The 20,804-nt window shown below is 37.2% G+C and overlaps 2 protein-coding genes across 4 annotated transcripts; both read right to left on the bottom strand.

Moving 5' to 3' along the window:
- Positions 1-717: 717 nt before the first annotated feature.
- fam83fa (family with sequence similarity 83 member Fa) lies at positions 718-8,402 on the bottom strand. Its single transcript, XM_065278613.2, has 5 exons — positions 7,810-8,402; positions 3,428-3,595; positions 2,541-2,662; positions 1,609-2,426; positions 718-1,523 (listed from the first exon to the last, which is right to left on the bottom strand). Exons 1-5 carry the CDS (start codon positions 8,269-8,271, stop codon positions 1,474-1,476), a joined length of 1,620 nt encoding a protein of 539 aa, XP_065134685.1. The 5' UTR covers positions 8,272-8,402; the 3' UTR covers positions 718-1,473.
- Positions 8,403-8,564: 162 nt separating this feature from the next.
- grap2a (GRB2 related adaptor protein 2a) lies at positions 8,565-19,971 on the bottom strand. Of its 3 annotated transcripts, none has more exons than XM_065278654.2 (9): positions 19,700-19,971; positions 14,304-14,381; positions 13,800-13,922; positions 13,401-13,492; positions 13,133-13,252; positions 10,032-10,215; positions 9,685-9,789; positions 9,414-9,512; positions 8,565-9,294 (listed from the first exon to the last, which is right to left on the bottom strand). In XM_065278654.2, the coding sequence occupies exons 3-9, from the start codon at positions 13,875-13,877 to the stop codon at positions 9,118-9,120; spliced, it is 855 nt and encodes a 284-aa protein (XP_065134726.1). In that variant the 5' UTR covers positions 13,878-13,922; positions 14,304-14,381; positions 19,700-19,971; the 3' UTR covers positions 8,565-9,117. The 3 variants fall into 3 exon arrangements, with proteins under 3 accessions (XP_065134726.1, XP_065134730.1, XP_065134722.1); XM_065278658.1 differs by lacking the exon at positions 19,700-19,971 and adding an exon at positions 16,948-17,079; XM_065278650.2 differs by lacking the exon at positions 19,700-19,971 and adding an exon at positions 16,682-16,865.
- Between the last annotated feature and the right edge of the window lie 833 nt (positions 19,972-20,804).

Raw genomic sequence — 20,804 nt, 5'->3', positions numbered from 1 at the left:
GTATTCAGGCCAATCACAACGTACAGATTAGCTGGCCAATCAGAGACACAGCGCTTTTCAAATCAATGAGCTTTGTACTAAATCAATGCATTTCAGAAAGACAGGAATATCAGGAGCTACCAAAATGTACGGTATGTGGAAAATAATATGTTTTTGAACCATAAACCACGCGTGAAATACACAAAATAACATGAACTAGGTGTCCTTTAATTTTCGTAAGGGATATTAACCGGTACTATTTATATGTGTAATGTATCAATCCCTCATTTCTTTTTCATGCCAGGTTTGAATATGTACAGTAACAAAAATGGTAAATGAAAATTTCTCACAGGAAATTGTTTTGCGAACTTGCAAGATGTACCCATACGTGTAATGGTTTCACATATGCGTTAGCTACAGAAATAAGGACACTCTTGACAAACAAGGGAGAGCAAATGTCGCACCTGCGTTAGCCAAACAGAGCTGTTGACTTATCTCTGATGTCACTGACTGAACTGAGTATGACGGATACCACTCTCCGTACACAGACACGACTCATGTTTGCTGATGTTTTTCTTCGTGCGTCTACAACATTAATGAACCTGATAATTTGTATAATAGTAGCTGTTAGGCACTTCACATCTAAATTTAAATAAATGCGCATTTGCAAATGAGGTTCATTGTCATTTCTCACAAGCTGATGTTTCGCAAGATCACGGCTCATCAAAAGATAAAACGTAAAGGGAAATAAAAGTTTATTCAAGACCATACGGCCTTTCATTTATTGGCATTCACACTAGATGCTTAACATCTATTATTTCAGTGCCACAGGGGAATCACATTGTTTTTGTTTTTTTTTAAGAAATTGTACAAAGTGTATCAGCATTTGTTTTTGAAATAACATGAATTAATCATCCACTGCTGACACACAGCCCAAAAACATCCAGGTTGCATTTTCAGCAAACTAACAAGCTTCACAGTAACTGATCAAACACTTTCATGTTTCACTTAGTTGCTTATCTGTCAACTTTGCGGTGCACCTTTTTCCTCCTTTTTCTGATTGAGTGAATAAGTAGAGCAGCGATCATGTGCATCTACAGAGGAAATTTTTGTGATATTCAAAAAGTGAATAGCCTACATACATGCTCAAACATCAAACACTTACTGTCCACCTATACAGTCTATCACTAAGGCAGGAGGTCACATGACCTATGTTTCAGTCATTAATTTATCACAGCGGTATCAGGCTATTATAACAACAACCTCACATTTTCCTGTATGAAATTCCTGTAATACAGCATGATATATTTTATGCATAATCACTATCCACACCTTGTCCTATCCTGTTTGGACCATTGTTGGAAGTGAACATAATGTGGGAAATTCCCTCATGAATGTTTCTGCATAAATTGTTAATATTCTTGTTGATGTGTCCTATTATCTAAAGTCTTGATTTGCAAGCACACGTTCATGTTAAATCCTCATAATGACTTGTCAGGACTGAATACAAGCTTTCTTTTGGGTACGCCTCCGCCCTCTCAGGCCTGAAAACAAACAAAAGATGTCAAACACTCCATAATCCAACCACAGCACGGCAAAAACATAAACGTTGTAGTTTAGGATACGTACCATCATCGCCGCATGTAGGAATAACCTGAAGAGAAGAACTTCTCGGACCCATTTTGCTCTTTTTGCTTTTAAACTTCACATCCGTTGGACTTGTTATTACCTCAAAGGTGTCCTCAAGTTCTCCCGTGCTGTCAGTCTCTGAGATCTTATGAATAGATGTGGGATTAATGTGTTTCGATGCATCTTCTCTGATCTGATTGACCAACCAAGATGCGTCACTGGAAGTGTTGGTTATCTTAGTGACCTTGTTATAACTGATCTCTTTTGGATCTATGCTTTGATTGGCCGTTTTAGAGATTGTATCTGGACTCGGGTTGTTTGCCCGGCCTTTCAAGAAATTTCTAAAGGAACTGCGCTGTTTTTTAGAACCAAATGAAGAGAGTTTTTTCCCATCGCCCTTACCGTCCACTGTCTCATCTGGGGACTGGGAATTTATACTGTCGGCAGTGGTGTGGTCGTCATGGTCCCTCAAGATAGAAAGATCTTGCAGTGAACCAGTTATACCTAGACTGTTGCCGACAACCAAAGAGTACTTAGGATTGTGGTATTTATGTGCAGGAACCTTTAGGTCAGTCTTTTTGGTATCCTCCAGAGAAACCTGGAAACGAGATGTGGTCACTGGAAGTCTTTTGGGTTCTATCTGCGTTTTCAGCACAGTAGCGGGTAGGGGTGGCTTGACGATGTGAAACTCACGATATAAATCCACTTTATCGGACACGGCGTACAGTTCTCTGAAGTCATTGTCAAAGAAGTCCACCACTTGTCCTGACATTACAGTGATTGTGTTACGGTTCATTCTGGAGGAGCTCCACGTAAAGCTGTGTAGATGGGAAAGGGTTAAGAAAATGTAATGATGTAGTGATAATCAAACTATATGAAGTGTCAACAGTTGTTAGTTTGCTAAAAAGTGGACTTTTGACCTGCATACCAACCTGTAAGATCCAAACATCACTTTCTCTCCATCGACCAACATATACTTGGAGCAGAGCGAACCTGGAAGACGACCAAAGGATAGGGCAAACCCTGTGCCCTTTACTGTGCGCACCCGCAGGTTCTGAAACAGAGAAAAATGCGTTAAACAACACATGCACTCTAAAATGGCGACAAAGTGATCTAGATTCAACAAAAGACATATCAGTGCAACACGCCTGACTCAGGCAAACATCCAAGGCGAAATCGTCAGTGTGAGGTTAATGGAAATCCTTGTACACAGAGGCGTGGCGATTTCATTTGTGCAGGGAAGACTCTAAAGAGAAGAAAAGTGCAGGTACAAAGGCACAGCTCAAGCTGGCATGACTGAGGGAATAGCAGAAGCGTGAGAGATGAGAGCTCTCCGCAGCTCTCCTAAATAAGATCAAGTTGCCGGCTTCTTCAAAGTTTTGTTGAAATCTGGATATCTTCTTTCAGGATATAACAATACTGAATTATCTAACTCTGTTGCTCAGTGTACAGTGTTGGAAGAAAACCCTCAGTGTCCCATATTAAAAGCAATCACATAGATAATAGATATACTTGTTGGCATTGTATCAATGCTATGCGGGCCAGTCATGTCTGTGCATATAGAAGACCAGGAAGTCAGTTGAACCCTGTGGCAACAGACGAACATCCAGACTTACAAGTTCAAACACCTTCCTTATATGTCAGCTGACATAGTGGTAACGTGTGCAGCTATGCATGAAAGTCACGTGACATTATCTTATGAAAAAAAATTATGCATTTTCATCTCGATCTTCATTTTTTTTATATTAGCCTTGCTTTCTCAAATGCACCAACATTCTTCTGAAACATAATAATAAAGGAGGGCTGAAAAATTTCTTACCCTTAGCTGATGTGCAGAAATTTGCAACCTGCTGCTCATGTCCAGGAAGTGCGGCAAGCCGTGTTCCTCCAGCAGCAAGTACACAGCAACCCCTCGCTTACTTGCAGCATCAAAGAGATCCTGCAGGATCAACAAGTCTGTAAACAGATCCATGACCACGGCCAGCAACTGAAAGCCAAGTGAAACCATTCATTAGTTAGTGAATATAACAGATCTGCCTTTAATGAGATATAATGGAGATAAAGCATTCTTGATGACTAGTCTTTTTGCCGGTCTCAGCTTGAATGAACATGTGCGATATTATACAGGTGGACAGGAGAAAGGTTAGACAAGTTGATTCACAGTGAATCAACAAAACGAACCTGACATTAAAGTACTTGGGTATGAAAAAAATAAAACAAGTTTTGTTAAATAAAAAAATAAAAAATTTAATCATTCGATTATAGTAGTTTGTAGAATTGGTTTATTTGCTATTCTGAAATTTTAGTAATTTACAGCTTTTAAAAACACAAAGACATGCAAATGTTTGATGTGTACTTTGTCTAAAGTGAACATACAGTAGCTTGGGAGCTGGTTTGATGTATGCTTTTAGTTTCAATAGGACTTCACTGAAATAAATAGTTTTTTTTATCTTTCCAGTTGCCCTTTTTGAGTATACACTAGGGCATAAATAATTCATGTGGGTGCAATGTTTGCTAGAATTATTTACGTTGTTGCTTTGTTTTTGCTTTATACATTTAGTAACTTTACTATCAGAAAAAGGTACAAAACTGTTCCTTTAAAAGGTACACGATAGATCCTTAAAGGAATAATCCATTTTCTTAAAAGAAAATCCAGAAAATTGACTCACCACCATGTCATCCAAAATGTTGATGTCTTTCTTTGTTCAGTCGAGAAGAAATTATGTTTTTTGAGGAAAACATTCCAGGATTTGTATCATTTTAATGGACTTTAATAGACACCAACACTTAACACTTAACTCAACACTTAACAGAGTTTCAAAGGACTCTAAATGATCCCAAACGAGGCATAAGGGTCTTATCTAGCAAAACGATTGTCATTTTTGACAATATAAATAACAAATATACACTTTTAAAGCACAACTTCTCGTTTAAATCCGGTCGTGATGCGCCAACGTGACCCCACGCAATACGTCATCACGTCAAGAGGTCACAGAGGACGAACGCGAAACACCGCCCCAGTGTTTACAAGTGTTGAGAATGAGGACCGTTCCTACGTTGTTGTATGTCAACTGATACTAATTAATGTCTTTGTGTCAGTTTATTGTTTACAGTGGTCCGCAAATGTGCGTTTAATATATGTAACACGTGACCTCCCTATGTCACTACGCATTTACGTTAGGTCGCGCTGGACCGGATTTAGACGAGAAGTTGTGCTTTAAAAGTGTTTATTTGTTATTTTTATTGTCAAAAATGACAATCGTTTTGCTAGATAAGACCCTTATGCCTCGTTTGGGATCGTTTATAGTCTTTTGAAACTCCGTTGAAAAAAACTGTTAAGTGTTGAGTTAAGTGTTAATTGTTGGTGTCTATTAAAGTCCATTAAAATGAGAAAAATCCTGCAATGTTTTCCTCAAAAAACATAATTTCTTCTCGACTGAACAAAGACATCAACATTTTGGATGACATTGTGGTGAGTAAATTATCTGGATTTTTCTTTTAAGAAAATGGAATATTCCTTTAAGGTACAGTAATATGCCCCAAAAGGTACAACATTGTATTATGTTTAGTATACTTGTAAACCCTTACGAAAATTAACCATGATTTTATTGTGGTAAAAGTGTAGTAACCATGGTTTTTTGGTGTATTGATTACTATCAGCAAAACCATGGTTTTATAACACTAACTATGGTGTAACTATGGTTTTTGAAAACCATGATTGTCAAAACCATGGTTATTTTGTAGTTACTATGGTTTTACTACAGTAACCATGGTTTTTTGGTTTTAACTGTAGTAAAACCATAGTTAATTTTTTTTAAGGGAAGCTACCTTAGGATACCAAACCAGCGACAGAAAATGTAGTTTTTGTACTATACAGTTTTGTACCAGTTTTCTGCTCGTGTTGTTGTCTGGTTGTTTCATGCATCAAGTGTTAAGTTTCTCTATGTGCATGAGAAAATATGAGTCGAAACACAAAATATTCAAAACCATGTAAATAAAGAGATCAATTTGCATAAACGTTGATTTAGAAACCATATAAAAATCAAACAGTTTTACATTGATGGTGGATTTTAGGTCATGGCGACATTTTAAATTCAGTCAACATGTGAATTAAATCAAAATCCACTTTAGAAAGTTGGATGTGTTAAATATGTTAAATACAATAATGATTCATTAAAACAAAAAAGCTCATCTTAATCTGGAAAAACTGGTTCAAATTTAGAGACTTTGTAAAGCACAGTTATTTTCCTGTAGGTCTCAAACCCCTCTCTCGCCTTCCTCTTTACTGACTCACAACATACTTAAGATGTCTAGTTCTAGATAAAAACAGAAGGAAATGATTAAAGAAAATGAATCCCTTCCAACAAGATTTAACACTAAAGCACACATTGAATAAAAAACGTTACAAAAAGGTTCTTTGTCAGGCAGTTTGTGGTTTTATAAGGATCTCTTAACATCCACAAAAGCTTTAAGATGCACATAATGTTCTTTGTAGTGGATAAAGGGAACTTCATAAAGACATGAAAGAGGAAAATTTTTCCTCTTCTACGGCAAAAGAACCATTTTTAGCACTTTTATTTCTTAAGAGTGTGTAACCACACAACATTTAGCATATATTGTTATTGTTAGCATATATCAATTTGAGGTTTTTTATGTAGACATAAGAAGGATATTTCAGAATTTAAAAAATGCTTTACACCAAGCCAAACCTGTTTGACTGTCAGCAAACTTTCCATTTTCAAGAAACAAGGAACTGAAATCAACTTTATGCTGTTTAAGAAGAGGGGAAGTTTACAGCCTTCAGATGATCATGACATAGTATGCAAATCCAGTGTTAATTATGTTAATATGGTAACATTGACTGGGTATGACTTTAGTTATATACTCTGACAAATATGCTAACAACAGTACCATAATACTTCAAATGTGAAGAATAGGAAATAATTTTGAGAGACATGACAAGTAACAAATACTGACTTAATGTTGTTGACAGATTTACATGGCACGTGTGACAGGACAGTAGCAGCTTTGTAAATGGTGAAGTGGAATGTAGTAAGACGCCAGCTCTTCGGCTTCCGAAAATCATTACCCTTTATGATTCACAAGTTCGCCATTATTAGTATTTAAAGACTTTTAAGGAAGTGACATCACTTGTGCACATGTTTGTAGCAGAGAGTAACTTGGGGCTTCTAGCGGTGTAACTGACAGGGCAACAGGATGGGGCACTTACAGTAAAACTCCAAGGCTTCACTTGTTTGCGTCACCTTTGTCAAACAAAGTAATTGTAATTTGATATTTGACACTTCACCTCCATTTTTTTCTTCGAAGACTTGATTATCTTTATCGCTTACTGGCATGTTTTTCTTTTTATTTCCTGAAAACAATCCATCACTGAGAGAATTAATAGTCAGATTTCTATTAATGTATGCATTAATGTAGCTTTATATCTGCACAGTTTTCGTTTCGTTTTTTAAATAACTGTTAATTTTCTTTCACAATGTTCAATTTTTATTTTTTTCTGAGTAGTTCCAAGTCATTCTGAGCTGAGGTTGTTTTCTGAGTTTCAGTTTCTTTGTTGCATGCTGTTTAGTAGGACTAAAGATCAATGGACAAACATTTAAAGTTATTGAGAAATACAGTAAGTCCCCAGGCCTGGTTAATTCCCAGGAAATCCTTATGTACAGAAATACACTTTCGTTTATACTTTATTTAAACACGGTGGAAGAGATGTCCATTTATGATGTTAAACTAAGAAGATAATACACTAAAAATACTAGGTTGTTTTAAGCCACGTTTGCATAAAATATGGACCGTTGGTTTAAATAACACATGCTAGGTTGTTTTAACATATGGACATAGATTGGGTTGGGTTTGTCTCTACTTTACCCAATCATGGGTTGAAAACAACTCAGCAGTTTTTAAGTGTATAGCCTTCCTGGCAGGGAATTTTTTACATGCAGTCACATGACTGACAATTACACTTTATTACAGCCTATCATGGATGATATCATGTGTATTCAAACACAAGAAACATAAAGCCATGTCTCGCTCTACTCCTCCATGGTTTGAATGATAAATATGAACTTTACAGGAACAATATTTGTTTTACACATCCACAGAACCAACATGTCACTCCATTTAAAAATAAACAGGAAACAGTTTTATTTTATTAGCATCATTCAGCACTACACAGACGCTTACCTTTGTAGATTCCTGAATAAGTCTGCGCACCACCTCTTTAATATGCGGGCTCTTCGATTTGGGTGGGTGGGTGTAAACCGATACCCGGGTCACCCCTTTGTAATAGTCGTTACCATGCCAACCGATGTCCAGCGGAGGGATCTCGGTATCAGACATGGTCGGCCAGTAGGTAGAATGCACACCTGAGTCTTCACTCGTATCATGGACCGACTGTGAGCAACAGGTATCAGAGTCACTGTCATATTCCTGTAAGGTGTCCCGCATCCATTTGATTTCTCTGGCGGACAGAAAGTCCTTAACGTTATCCTCTTTTAGTCGCATCTTAAAGGCGCCGTCGCCGTTTTTCATAAGCTGCTCGAGCGCGGCCCGCTGCTCCTCGCTGTAATAAAACTCCGGTTTAGATTCCGGTATCTTCACGTTAACGTGTTCATCGTCCATGCATGTTAACTGTGACTCAGCCATGGCAGCGATGCTCGAGCAGGAAACGATCAGCTCACCTTTACCTGTCTGATGGTCGTGCGTCAGCGCGAGACTAAACGTCGTGTAGGTGGAGTTTCGGTGGAACGGTGGGCGGGGCGTCGGCTCTTATATATGCCTACCTAACCACACTTGTTTGTCTTCAAATAAATTAAGTCGCATAAAACCGTCACTGGTAGTTTCATTGACTGACGACATCAGGTTGTTTCCACATCACAAGACATCCAAGCAAATAAAAAATAAAAGCACCCCCCAAAAAATGTTTAAGAATACCGATGTTTAAAAACAATAAGGGAATGTTTATTCAAGTCATATCTGTCCTGTATAACAAAACAATTATCATACAAAGCCTTTTCTGCCTGCTGTCTTATTTTAACAAATTTCAGATTTTTAGTTGAACTAAAAAAAATCTTACTTAGCATAGAACATTATTAAGGTTTTTATTGTTAGTGTCCTACCGAAGAGGAAAATGAACTTCTTGGGATGGTAAAGGAGATAAAGAGGTTACTGTATCAGGAAAATGTATAAATCATATAAAGGCAATGGTCTTTTGGAAAATTTGACATTAAAGGGTAATAGTCATTTCTTCGTACCTTGTTTGTAAAATTTAAACATGGTTGTGCACTGTTCATATTAACAAAGAGCTTGATGAATGTCTTTTTCTCAGTTCACTTAAACAGTGCTACAGCCAACCAACTGCATTCTTGAAAATATCAACCAGTCCATACGTTAGTCCATATGTTCATAGACAGGCATTTAGAGACAGAATGATGTGACTGATGTTTTATCTATTGGTATGGTGCTTCCACACCTCTGAGAAATGGGAATGTATCAGATCTGCTCGATGTAATTGGCAGGGAACAGTCCGATTCTGCCCCGCAGGCGTCCTTTCCACCACGATGCATCGGAACGGTCCAGAACTTCAATGATCTCACCAGCACTGAAGCCTAATTCGTCATCTTCCTCTGCTGCGAAGTCATACACAGCTTTGACTTGCATGGCTGACCTCTGAGACACAAAAACAGGCATCATAGAGTAGTGTGAGAGGTATCAATTTACACGAAAAACTGTCACATATTATAATGAGAGCACTGTATGCGTGTTTGTGAGAAGTTTGAGTGTTGTACCGGAACAGGCAAGCTATCAGAGCTTCGTCGAGGAGCTGGACTGCTCCTCCCTGTGTGAGGCACAGTGTTAGATCTCTCCTCAACACTTCCCTTCTTACCCTGAAAAAGATGCATGTTGGCTTAAAATTATGTATAGATTAACTTTAAATTATCCCAAGAATATGGGAACAACTGTAAAGATGAGTGTAGGCTACTTAAACTGAAAGGATTTTTAATAGTAAATAATATGCACTGAGGTAAAGTTTGTTTATTGCCGTGTGGAAACAGATACCTTTTGGTTGTAACTCTGATCTGCTGTGTTGCGATATTGTGATGAAGATTGTGGACCACCGTAACCACCACCTGGGGGAGGTCGAGCTTCTGGCAGACTCCTCAACTAAAAATAAGAATTCAGGTCCACATCATGATTAATCTGCTCTACACAGACTCTCAGAGTTATTTCTAAAGCATATTTTACAGAATCTGCACACGGAAATTCAATAAAATCTAAATTAAAATTTACTCTTGCATCATCGTTCTCTTGAATAATAAAGACTTTAGCTCTGCTAACAGTAACACTATGGAATATCAATAGTAAACCAAGTTGTATTCATTGATTTAAATCCATAGCATATTTACAGGGGGAGGTGCTCTTGGTTCCTCTCCACTCCCGTCCCTGAGGAAGATCTCTTTCTGCTTGGATATCGAGGTGGTCTTGTAGAAATCCACCAGCTTGTTTAGGGAGGTAAATCTCTCTGTCCATAGGTAATAGTGGCCCTTATTATCCTTCATAACTTTAAAATGTTGTACGTCATGCTCGTGTCTGTGTTGGGATTAAGAAATAAGACATAATTGTACAATACACTGTATAAAACATACTACATTTTTTACACATTTTTTACATTTAAAGGGGAAATTTCACAGGACTTTTTTAAAAGAGGCCAAATAAATCTTATAGCATGTTAAAATTGCAACTTCGTAGGTGGGAGCAAAAATGTGCCATTTTGGGCGTGTCCTTTAAAATGCAAATGAGCTGAGTGAGTTCAATGAGTTGCATAGTGCAGATTAAAGGGCAGTATTATCCCCTTCTGACATCACAAGGAGAGACAAATCAAAGTTACTGGGTCGTTTTCACTATTCTATGTTGATAGAAGCACAAGCACTGGGAACCCAATTATAGCACTTAAACATGGAAAAAGTCAGATTTTTATGATATGTCCCCTTTTTAAAAAATGCTGGGTTATTATTAACCAAGCATTGGGTCAAAAAGGGACGAGCCCAGCCATTGGGTTTAGATTAACCCAGAAAATGTTATATGTGTCCCAACAAGGGTTAAAACAAACCAGCACAGGTTAAATTACAACCCAAGGGCATGCGTTCGTCCCTTTTTGACTTAACGCTGGTTTGAAAATAACCCAGCATTGTTTTAGAGTGTATCATAGTCGCCTTTAGCTTGTTTTACAGACAAATATATCAACTTTCCTCAAGCTATAAATAGAAATGCTCCAGTGGAATTTAAGATATTGAACTAAGGTCTGCTTTTCAATGCTGCTTTGAAAAAGGGTGCATTGGGAAAAGTAACAGATAAATACAATTGAGTTAAAGTGTTAAAAACAGTCCCCCTGCAGCAACCTGGCTTGAACCAGCAACAAAAATGTTTTTCAGGCACAAGCCTTAATGAAAGTGAAAGAAGTTGCTTTTTCAAATCAGAATAATAAATGTGGTTAATAAATGTCATTCTGTCTTCTAACAAATACATAGTAGCTATATGTTTTAAAGCAGCTAATCCAGCTAATCAGGCTATTCAAGGTTACATTATAATTACAAGAAGGCGTGTTGGAGTGGACGTGAACTAAACTCTAGTAAGCAAGGTTAACTACTTTGGTTTGAAAGTGTTTAAGCGTTAGATTCTTATGCTGGGTACACACCAAAAGATAATCGGGCTGATTTTGGCTCGATTTCCACCCTTCCGGCAATCCTAGCTATGTCCCAATTTTCTTGATGGTTCTACAGATTATTTTATCAGATTTTTCAGTGGTGTGAGGTGTGTTAAGAGTGTCCGAACCTGATCGGAAGAACATTGGAGCCGCCCCGATCGCGAATCGTAAATATTAAACAAGTTAAATAATTTACGATCAGAAATCCTTGGGGGAACCCCAAGGACAAACGCGTGCATGCTCTTAAGATTATCACGTGAAACAAAACAATATCCAATCAGAAAACGAGATAATGGAAAATGGAAGCAGTGATGGCGCAGCACAAAGAGAAGTTGATGTGGACAGCAGAGATGGACCATGTTCCCGCTGACTCCACGACTCCACGACTTCACCCAAACCCTTTTCTTTTTTCCTTGAGTTTTTTTTTTGTGAAAATCATTCCAAACATTGAAATTTCTTCCTGCATATCGTCTGCCATGCATGCTTATTCTGAAGTCTCACGAGATTTCCTGTGTTCAGAGACTCTGGTTGAAAATCTGTTTGTGTGTGGTGTGCTGTCTTTGACACATCATGGCACACCACACACTATAGGAGCAAAACGGTTAAATTTAGGATTATTTATCCTCATGTTTGTGGTCTATCACATTGTGAAAATCTTATAAAATGTAAAAAAAAAAATTGTGCGTAGCCAGCATTACAAATCCAAAAACTGAATGGGCAAGTATTTACAGCATCAAAGAGAAGCAAACCCCTATTTATGCGCTGGAGGGAGCTGTTGTTTATTCTCCCTCCCTCTCCCCCCATCTTACACAATGCAGTCAGTGTGAAGCCATAGGTGATTTATGAGTTTGGGTGAAACAAATGGACTGTCTGACTGCTGTAATAAGATGGATGTTATTGATGCATTATTGATGGAGTGTTTCCATAAGCTCAGTATGTGGGCAGAAATGGCTCAGGTACAAAGCTCTCAGGGGTATATGAAGATCTTTTAGTCTTGGGCTTATGGGAATTTTTTGGGATAAAATATAAAGTAAACAAACACAGTGCGAATGCATGCATTTACAGTATTACGGTAAGATTTAGATGAGGTTCCAGGCATGCATTTCTTTCATTTCATTGGGGAATGCATTTTATTAAAGGGACACTCCACTTAAAAAAAAGAATGTTAATTTTCCAGCTTTCCAGATTTTTACTGTTTTGGAATCCATTCAGCTGATCTCCGGGACTGGCGCTAGCACTTTTAGCATAGCTTAGCACAATCCATATCTGATGAGACAATTAGCATCGCGAATATTTTTCCTATTTAAAACTTGACTCTTCTGTAGTTACATCGTGTACTAAGACTGACAGAAAATGAAAAGTTGCAATTTTCTAGGCAGATATGGCTGCGAACTATACTCTCATTCTGGCGTAATAATGGAGACTTTGCTGCCGTAAGGTCCGAAACTCTGGTTATTTTTTAGGCAAGATGCTAATGGTCTAATCAGATTCAATGGACTATGCCAAGATATGATAAAAGTGGTACAGCCAGACCCAGAGATCAGCTGAAAGGATTCCAAAATGGTAAAAATCAAACGTTTAACTCTAGTGGAGCTGGAAAATGAGCATATCTTCATAAAAAGTTGCATGTCCCTTTAATGACTACAACAGACAAATGCACAAGTAAATCAATTCAATGTGTTTAACTAATCAACTAATCCAGAACAAGTACTTGACTACTTATATGCACACATTCCTACAAATATGCTTATAGATGATTCTCTTAGGTCCCAACACTTTTTAATTTCAGTCTCGCTGTTTTACCTGACCGAGATGGAGAAGTCTCCAGGAGAACTCTGACTGCCGCGGATCAGAAAAGCTCCAACCTCTTGGGGCATGAGCATGTCCTCCGCCGAACTACGGCTGGCGTTCTCTTTAAACCAGCTGCAGAGGAAATGAAAGAAGAAAAAACGTGCTATGCAGATCTTTCACTCTTTCTATTTATGTACTTAAAATATACCACTACATAAACTATTAAAGTACACACAGGTTATTAGGAAAAAGCAAGAAAACATCACAATCATGCTTTCACCTTGGTGTTTGTCTGTCAACATAGTTTTTAGGTATGAAGCCCTCGTGACCATGCAACTCTGCCTTAAACCAGTCATCCTGAGATCCAAGGATCTGTGCAGAAATGAAAAATACACATTAAGATTTCTCCATTTTTTTACATAAAAAACTGTTATTTTGAGCACAGTTCAACTTTAGCCCTATTTGTCAACCAACAAGCATTTCTTTCTCTTTCTGTAATGTATCACATACTTTTGCTGTATCATAAGGTCAAACACATTTTCACTGTTTAGCCCTTTTATGACACTACATCCATTTTCATCCGAAGGTGCATGAGACTCTAGTAAAATGTCATTTATTTAGGTATAACATTACATGAGACACCTGTATAAGCTACCAGTTTGGGTCCTCAATCACTCACCTTCAAAATGTCTCCTTTTCGAAAGCTGAGCTCATCTTCCGCCGTTCCATTAAAGTCGTATTTTCCCCTGGCCTCCATAATGAAATACTGAGAGGTTGAGGGGATGAGAGGAATAGCGTGCTACTACACAGACAACAGATACAATTGAAAGAGATATGCTTAATGTTTGAGGAAACCGAGGTGCTAAAAGCAGCAATAAAGTGAATCAAAAAGGGTAAATGTGTTAACCTCAGGCCAACGAGAGACCAGAGAGGTCAAACACATGCTGAAGCTTTTGCTCAGCAAACATCAGCTATGAAGCTGTGGTTAGCTGCGTATTTTTCTTCTATGTCGTGCACATGTGTGTCTTTGTAAAACAGAGCAAGAAAAAGCAAAAAAATTCCCCTACGACCTCGTGTATGTTAAAAATCGGATCATTTTAAAGGTTGGGAGAAAAGAAAAAGACATAAACAGCAAGCTTAATATTGCACTGACATATAATTAGGAATTAATTGGTGGTCTTACTATAAGAGGCTCTCTTTGACCCGAGGATATTAATAAACCGCCTTAACTGGTTTCAAGAGGCCATGGTTACAGCTCCACCTAAAGATGAGACAAAAGTAGATGTCAAACTAATTTATTTCTTGACAATGAATTTGAAAGCTGACGGCACGACAGGCACAACACTTTAGTCATGATGTTTTGTAATAAACTGTTGTGAGATTGTGTTGGTATCATTACACTCATGCTTTGTTTTGTTCCTGCACAAGTGACACACATAGTTCTAGTGAAAATGTACCGACAGGCTATATTGGGTGTGGTTGTGATCACAGCTTTACCCAAGGCAAGAATATATATGCAAATATTAAACAACGTACAATGTACGACAATGTAGTTTTTTTTAAATGAACATTGTAAACAAAACTCCCTCTTCACCTTTGAAATATGTGCATAGGAGTTTATTCTTAAGGGGATGTTTTTATTCAGACTGAATCACACACTTAATAACGCATAAAAGTGATTTTTGATTCCATTTGAACTGGACTTTGGTAACTGGTAAGATCAAACTCAAGAGACCAGAGACTTTCAGAAACCAGAGATCACTAAAGGGCACGTACATTAATGCATTTACAGTCCGGTGTTTTCGACCCTTTGTTGACCTAGTCGTTTTAAGGGGTTACACACACAGCCGAGAAAAGTAACGTTTGCACTTTATAATGGTATTTTTGGTGTAATTGTTTCTGTCCAGCTTTGTTCTTATTGATTAACAAGTTAATAATGTCCTTAATAATTATACCATTATCACCCACAGTGTTCATTGAGAATCAAGCCCTTGACTGCTAACACAATGCTTTACTGACTATAGAAGATATGGGAACATAAGATACGTTATTGCTTCGTGAAACGTTTCAGGGAAGTACTTTGTCACCACATGTGATTTTGTCTCACAGTTTTGGAAGTATTTTTAAGCAGCCATGATGAGCCAGATGTATAAAATAATGTGCAATATTGATGACCTAATGAATCACCATGAATCATCTTTAAAAAAAATGTTCATCATATAATCCTATTCATTGAATATTTGGTCTTTGGTCCAGTCATCAAATGTGCTAGTTTGAAATTGTCTGTTATATAAAATAGCTTTGGATTACAAAACTTAATTTGGAATTTTGGATTTACTTAATAAAAAAGGGAGAAAAGATGTGATGCAGATGGACGAAAGGATAAAGATAAAAGAAAGCATATTTTCATATTTTTAAATCAAGTTACACTTAATCTTCTTGTGCAGAAAGTGTTAAAGTAATTTCAAAGTGCAAACTTTATAAATAGGTAAACAAACAACCCTCTTCATGTTATGTTGGTGCTTAAATGTGAAGTCAAACTGTCAGACTTCAAATGGGAATCTGTCCTTGCTATCATACTGTACATGTATCGTGCTTCTCCAAACTGCACATCATTCGTCAAAAAACACTGTTAAATAAATGTGTCATTACAAGGAATTTTTTTGCTATTAAACAGCAGCATTAAAATAGACCACAGAAACCCCCCGCTTGGCTGTTGTGTCAAGGGGAAGTTGCTTGAATGAACATTTCTTTAATAGAGTATGTGTTCATGTGTGCTACAGCACTTGAAGAACCAGTGTTTCTTCATCTTGAAAATATAGATTAATGTAAGCTTTGCTTCAGCAAACAGTAACTGAACACTGCACAATGTCAACCAAATGAAACCAAATGTACAAGTCTTCAATAGAAAAAACAGCACAGTAAGTTCATTTATTAATAGATTTCTTAAAATAAGGGCTACGAACTTACTATCACTCTTTAATACACAGTCAACAAACAGTTCTGACACACCTATCATGTGTTTTAGGAAATTAATAGTCATCAAATAAAGTATAGGAATTATGGAGTGACAGAAATGTAAAATGTTAACAAAGCAAATGCTTCTTGTATAAAATAAATAAAAACTAAGGTATATTTGAACCTTTTCAAGAAGTCTCCTTTAGTACTTAGATTACAGTTCTGCACACTGCGAGTATCCTCTCAACTTCACGAGCTTCATACTTTCAATGGACACTTGTTATTTTGGTGGATCACCTGTTTTATGGGGTCTAACCCAAACATATATTTGCTTAAAAAAAATTTTTGTGTACAAAACTAATTTTAAACATTTAAATATAAGCATCTATATTAAAAAATTAACCAAACAAAGGCTATACATAAACTCAAATAAGTCCAGAACTGAACCGGTCATATGTGTAGCCTGTTTCTCACGGCGCGCGCACAATCGCTGGTAGTCTATACTGTTGTACAGTCAAACAACATCACACATTTATTTCTGGTACTGGCAACTTGCAGACTGTTGTAGTGCTATAAAACTTAAAGAAATGTAAATTACTTTACCGCTGTTTAGCTGTGCGGCAACCAACAAAATACGGAGCTCCTGCAGTAGAACCGTTATTGCGCTTTGCGAACCATCCGCTACACAGCTTCTACCTGCACGCGCGGTCTCGCGTCCTGACGCCACTCACGTGAACGAGCGGAACCTTTCATTCCGCCCATTTACAATCAACGCAATGAAATATATTAGCCTACAGTTGTAACAATCCTTTTGAAATTGTATCGTGAAAATATATTCAAAACATATTTTTAAAATGACTTAGCCTTACAGTATATTTCATAGATGTCATTTTGATGATGAAGTGTTAAAACAGCAGCCGCTCGTATCTGCCAAGTTATGAGTAACGTTTGCACTTATAAGGAACACACAACTTTTACAGCTCTGCTAAAGTGGCAAAGCATGCGACAGGAAACAATGCTGAGACGAACTTGCTGGAAAGTGTGGTTTCTCTCTCTCTCTCTCTCTCTCTCTCTCTCTCTCTCTCTCTCTCTCTCTCTCTCTCTCTCTCTCTCTCTCTCTCTCAAAACTCAACCACCTGCAGGAATCAGGCCAAGACAAACCCACAAACAACAGCCCCAACAGGACTAAAATTTACACCTGTTTATTCGTATGTTAAACTATTCACAAACTGTAAAAACTGAGGCAGAGTAGAAAAAAAGAAAAGGAAAAAATATTTGACTATATTCATTACGGATCTGAAATTTCTAACCCACTTTTTCTTATAAATGTCCTTCCTTATCTGTCAATTATATGAATTTGTTTGCTGACAGAACACAGAACATGACCTTAGACAGGTCAGATTGCAGAACTGAGGGATTCCGCTGCTGTATCCTGATATTTTATATAATTACTGCCCAGTACAGGATATAAACAATGCCAGTTGCTCGAATCTGAGATGCAGGCTTGGCTTTATGTCCGAAAGATAAAAATTCTAAATATTATTAATGCATCAAAAGAAAACTTCATTGGCTTATTAACAAAGTTTTATGGTAACTATCACAGTACTTGCTAGAATTATGTAGATGTTGTTATTATTAATGTGCAAGGTTGGAATAATATTGCAGACTTAATGCAGGAAATTGCCTGTTACAAAACATGTTAGACTGTGGCTTTATTATCTTAGTACTTATAGTGTGTGTGCTGTGCGTGCATGCATGTGTGTTGTAATATGGAAAGAGGAAAATAACGAAACAAGGGAAATAATGTGAATGCTCAAGTTTGTAGGTTTGAATGTTGCCTAAAATTTATCAGCTCCAGATGTGTTTCTAATACAAGAACTAACAAACTTTTTTGGGGGAGGGTCTAAGGCAGTCATGGCCTAATGTTTAGAGAGTGGCACTTGTTGTAACCCAAAAATCGGCGGTTTGAGTCTGTCTCGAGACTGAGGTTTTGCCACTAATTAGATGCCTTTTAGCAAGGCACCTTTCCCCCAATTGCTCCCCGGGCGCTGCTGGGATAGCTGTCATTGCTCCAGGTGTGTTCACTACTCATTGGGATGGATTAAATGCAGAAGTAACATTTCAAGTAGGCTATAAATAATTGACAATCATGTCACTCTCACTAATAAAACTAGTATCGGCATAGAAATAGATGATTTAGCCCCATGGGTTTGCTGTTTAAAGAATTAAGTCACAGAATTGCAATTTATTGCTATAGAGGTTTGTGTCATTAGCTTGCCTTTCAATTTATATTAAGAACAAAATTAGTAGATACTATATGCATTTTTAGATTTTTAACATGTAACATGAATGCAACACAGCAAATCAAACCATAAAGGACTGTTTAAAGAGACTTTTGCTAAAATAAAAATGCTTTTCCAGTTTTCATAATTTTTTGCATTCCAGTCAAATGTTCAAGGTTAAAAATCAAACTCTGAAATGAATGTTTTGTGAAACTTGTATAGTGCAGTCAGCAGCATAATCGAAAGCTCGAGAAGTAGTTCATTTATAGCTAATTGAGATGTTATCTTATTAACTCCTTAGTATATTTAAACCTCTGCCCAATTTATCTGTCAGCATCTGCAACAGCAGCCGACTTCCTTCTTCAGCATGAACCGCCAGACACGAGCTTACATCTTACAGTAAATGAACTAGAAATCACATCAACACCATATTAAAGGTTTTGGTAAGATTTTACAAATACATAAAAGGGTAAACATTTAAAAATGTTGTGGCACATCATATCACCTGCTTTGCTTGTTGTTTTAGCAAAGTTTTAATGTCCATCCGTATTTATTTTTCACTCTTTTTTAAGATACAACAGAAAATACAGGAAATATGTACACAAAATTACAGAACTAAATCTGCATCAGTCAGTATTTAGTGTGACCTCTCTTGGCACTAAACACATCTTGAGCTTTTTTGAGGAGACTGAAGTCCTGAAGTCATTCGGTTAGAATTAGAAATAAAGATTTAATTTAATTTAGGTTTAAGAGATCCTGCAGCTGCCTGCTATTGCTCAAGTGGAAGGGGGGTTTACCCTAAATACTTGACACTTCAGCTTATACTTTATACTGTTTTTAATACTACATAAACATTTTCTGTATTTTCTGGTTGTATATTCTAATAAAGAGACTGAGACATAATTATATATGATCACACATATTATAAACCTTATTATAATAAAAAAAAATTATTAACATTATTTACTTGTCAATTTAGTAATGAGAACTAAATGTTTAAAAATAAAAAATTTGCATATTCAAAGTCTTATCTGACATGCTATTCATTTATGAAAACACAAACCTTGAGAAACTGAAAATGTTCTGAAAAGTGAAGGGGAAGTTTAATTGAATTACTGCAGTATAACATTTGACAGATTTCAGAATTTATTTTTATTTCTATACTTTTTCTTCTCATGTCTCTTTTAAAATCCTTTCAGTATAACACACTCAGTTTAAGCATACATTTCACACACAAAACCTATTGAGTCATTTCCTGGTGGTGTTTGCAGAAGCATGCAACAGATTGTAGCAAACCGAGAACTTCTGAGAAAAGAAAAAGTAAAGTATGTCTTCGTACCCTTTTCAACTGATGTCTTTATTCTCCTGTTGGCGTTCTTTGTTCTTTAGTAACTGTCTAATGACACTTCTTCTTTTTCTTCTCAGCGTGTGGAAACATAATCTCCAGAGTCACACTCCATGTATTACATCCAGCTGAGGCACTTGCTGTGACACAATCACTCACGTGTGCGCTTTCTGTGTAAACTTTATTGCTGACGATGGAGTTTTGTTACCATAGCGACTGCTCGGACCAATTCTCTGTGCCAGTGAGGAGAGGAGGTGAGTACCCTGCATGCAGCAGATGGTGACCAAAGAGAGAGAAAGTGAAACATAAAAAGCTCATGACCAATTATTAGTGATTGAAAAAGATTTGCTGATGGCATGGAAAAATGTTTGACATTCTAGTCAGTAATTTTGCCAGCATTTGCTAAATATTTACATTTAGGCATTTAGCAGATGCTTTTGTCCAAAGTGACTTACAAAGATTAGGAAACAATACATTTCCAAAAGTACCAACGAGCAGAGCTGTGATAGGATACTGTATGTTAACCCCCTGCATGTTATTTTTTTACATCCTTGATTACAGAGAATGCATTATGGGTTATTTATTATAACATGTGATTGCCTGGTCTTGACAAAAGAGATAGCCTATTGAAATAGAGAGGAGAAAGAGATTAAGACAACGAAAGAGAAAGAAAGAGGTGGCCAGAAGGATATGTTAATAGTTATAGCTGCGCTGGCAGATTGCCACCTCATATTGCGTGTAATCAGTTCTGTGTCTTTGTACTGACCTGACCAGCCCACACTCAGACTGGCACACGTAGGGTCCCTCACTTAGGTGTAATTAATAGCCTCCAACCCACAGGTCAATGTACAGACTGTGTTTAAGGTAGCTCCCTGGGTCTTTCCTGCTCTTTAAAGACTGGCTCTCGTCCAGCTGGGCCACATGCTCACACACGCAGTGGACTGTTAGCAGAGGCTACAGTAAATAACAGGATTAGGTAGATTTATCATCACTTGATGAACCAATAAAGCAATACATGCCACCCAAATAAGGGCATTTTGGACATGCTATAATAAATGATCTCTGGGGTATTTTCAGATGTGACTACACAGACACATTC

The sequence above is a fragment of the Paramisgurnus dabryanus genome, chromosome 3, assembly GCF_030506205.2.
Source record: "Paramisgurnus dabryanus chromosome 3, PD_genome_1.1, whole genome shotgun sequence".
NCBI lineage: Eukaryota > Metazoa > Chordata > Actinopteri > Cypriniformes > Cobitidae > Paramisgurnus > Paramisgurnus dabryanus.
Note: the sequence above shows the minus strand (reverse complement) of the source record. Positions and strands in the feature narration are given on the sequence as shown.

What these genes read in the sequence shown, in the direction of transcription:
- fam83fa (XM_065278613.2), bottom strand. Translation starts at nt 8,271, where the DNA reads ATGGCTGAGTCACAGTTAACATGCATGGACGATGAACACGTTAACGTG. An exon ending in TTATTCAGGAATCTACAAAG is followed by an intron (nt 3,596 to 7,809) that starts GTAAGCGTCTGT and finishes CTTGGCTTTCAG; the next exon opens with TTGCTGGCCGTGGTCATGGA. An exon ending in GTGATGTTTGGATCTTACAG is followed by an intron (nt 2,427 to 2,540) that starts GTTGGTATGCAG and finishes CCATCTACACAG; the next exon opens with CTTTACGTGGAGCTCCTCCA.
- grap2a (XM_065278654.2), bottom strand. Translation starts at nt 13,877, where the DNA reads ATGGAGGCCAGGGGAAAATACGACTTTAATGGAACGGCGGAAGATGAG. An exon ending in GTTGACAGACAAACACCAAG is followed by an intron (nt 13,253 to 13,400) that starts GTGAAAGCATGA and finishes TTTCCTCTGCAG; the next exon opens with CTGGTTTAAAGAGAACGCCA. An exon ending in GACTTCTCCATCTCGGTCAG is followed by an intron (nt 10,216 to 13,132) that starts GTAAAACAGCGA and finishes ATCCCAACACAG; the next exon opens with ACACGAGCATGACGTACAAC.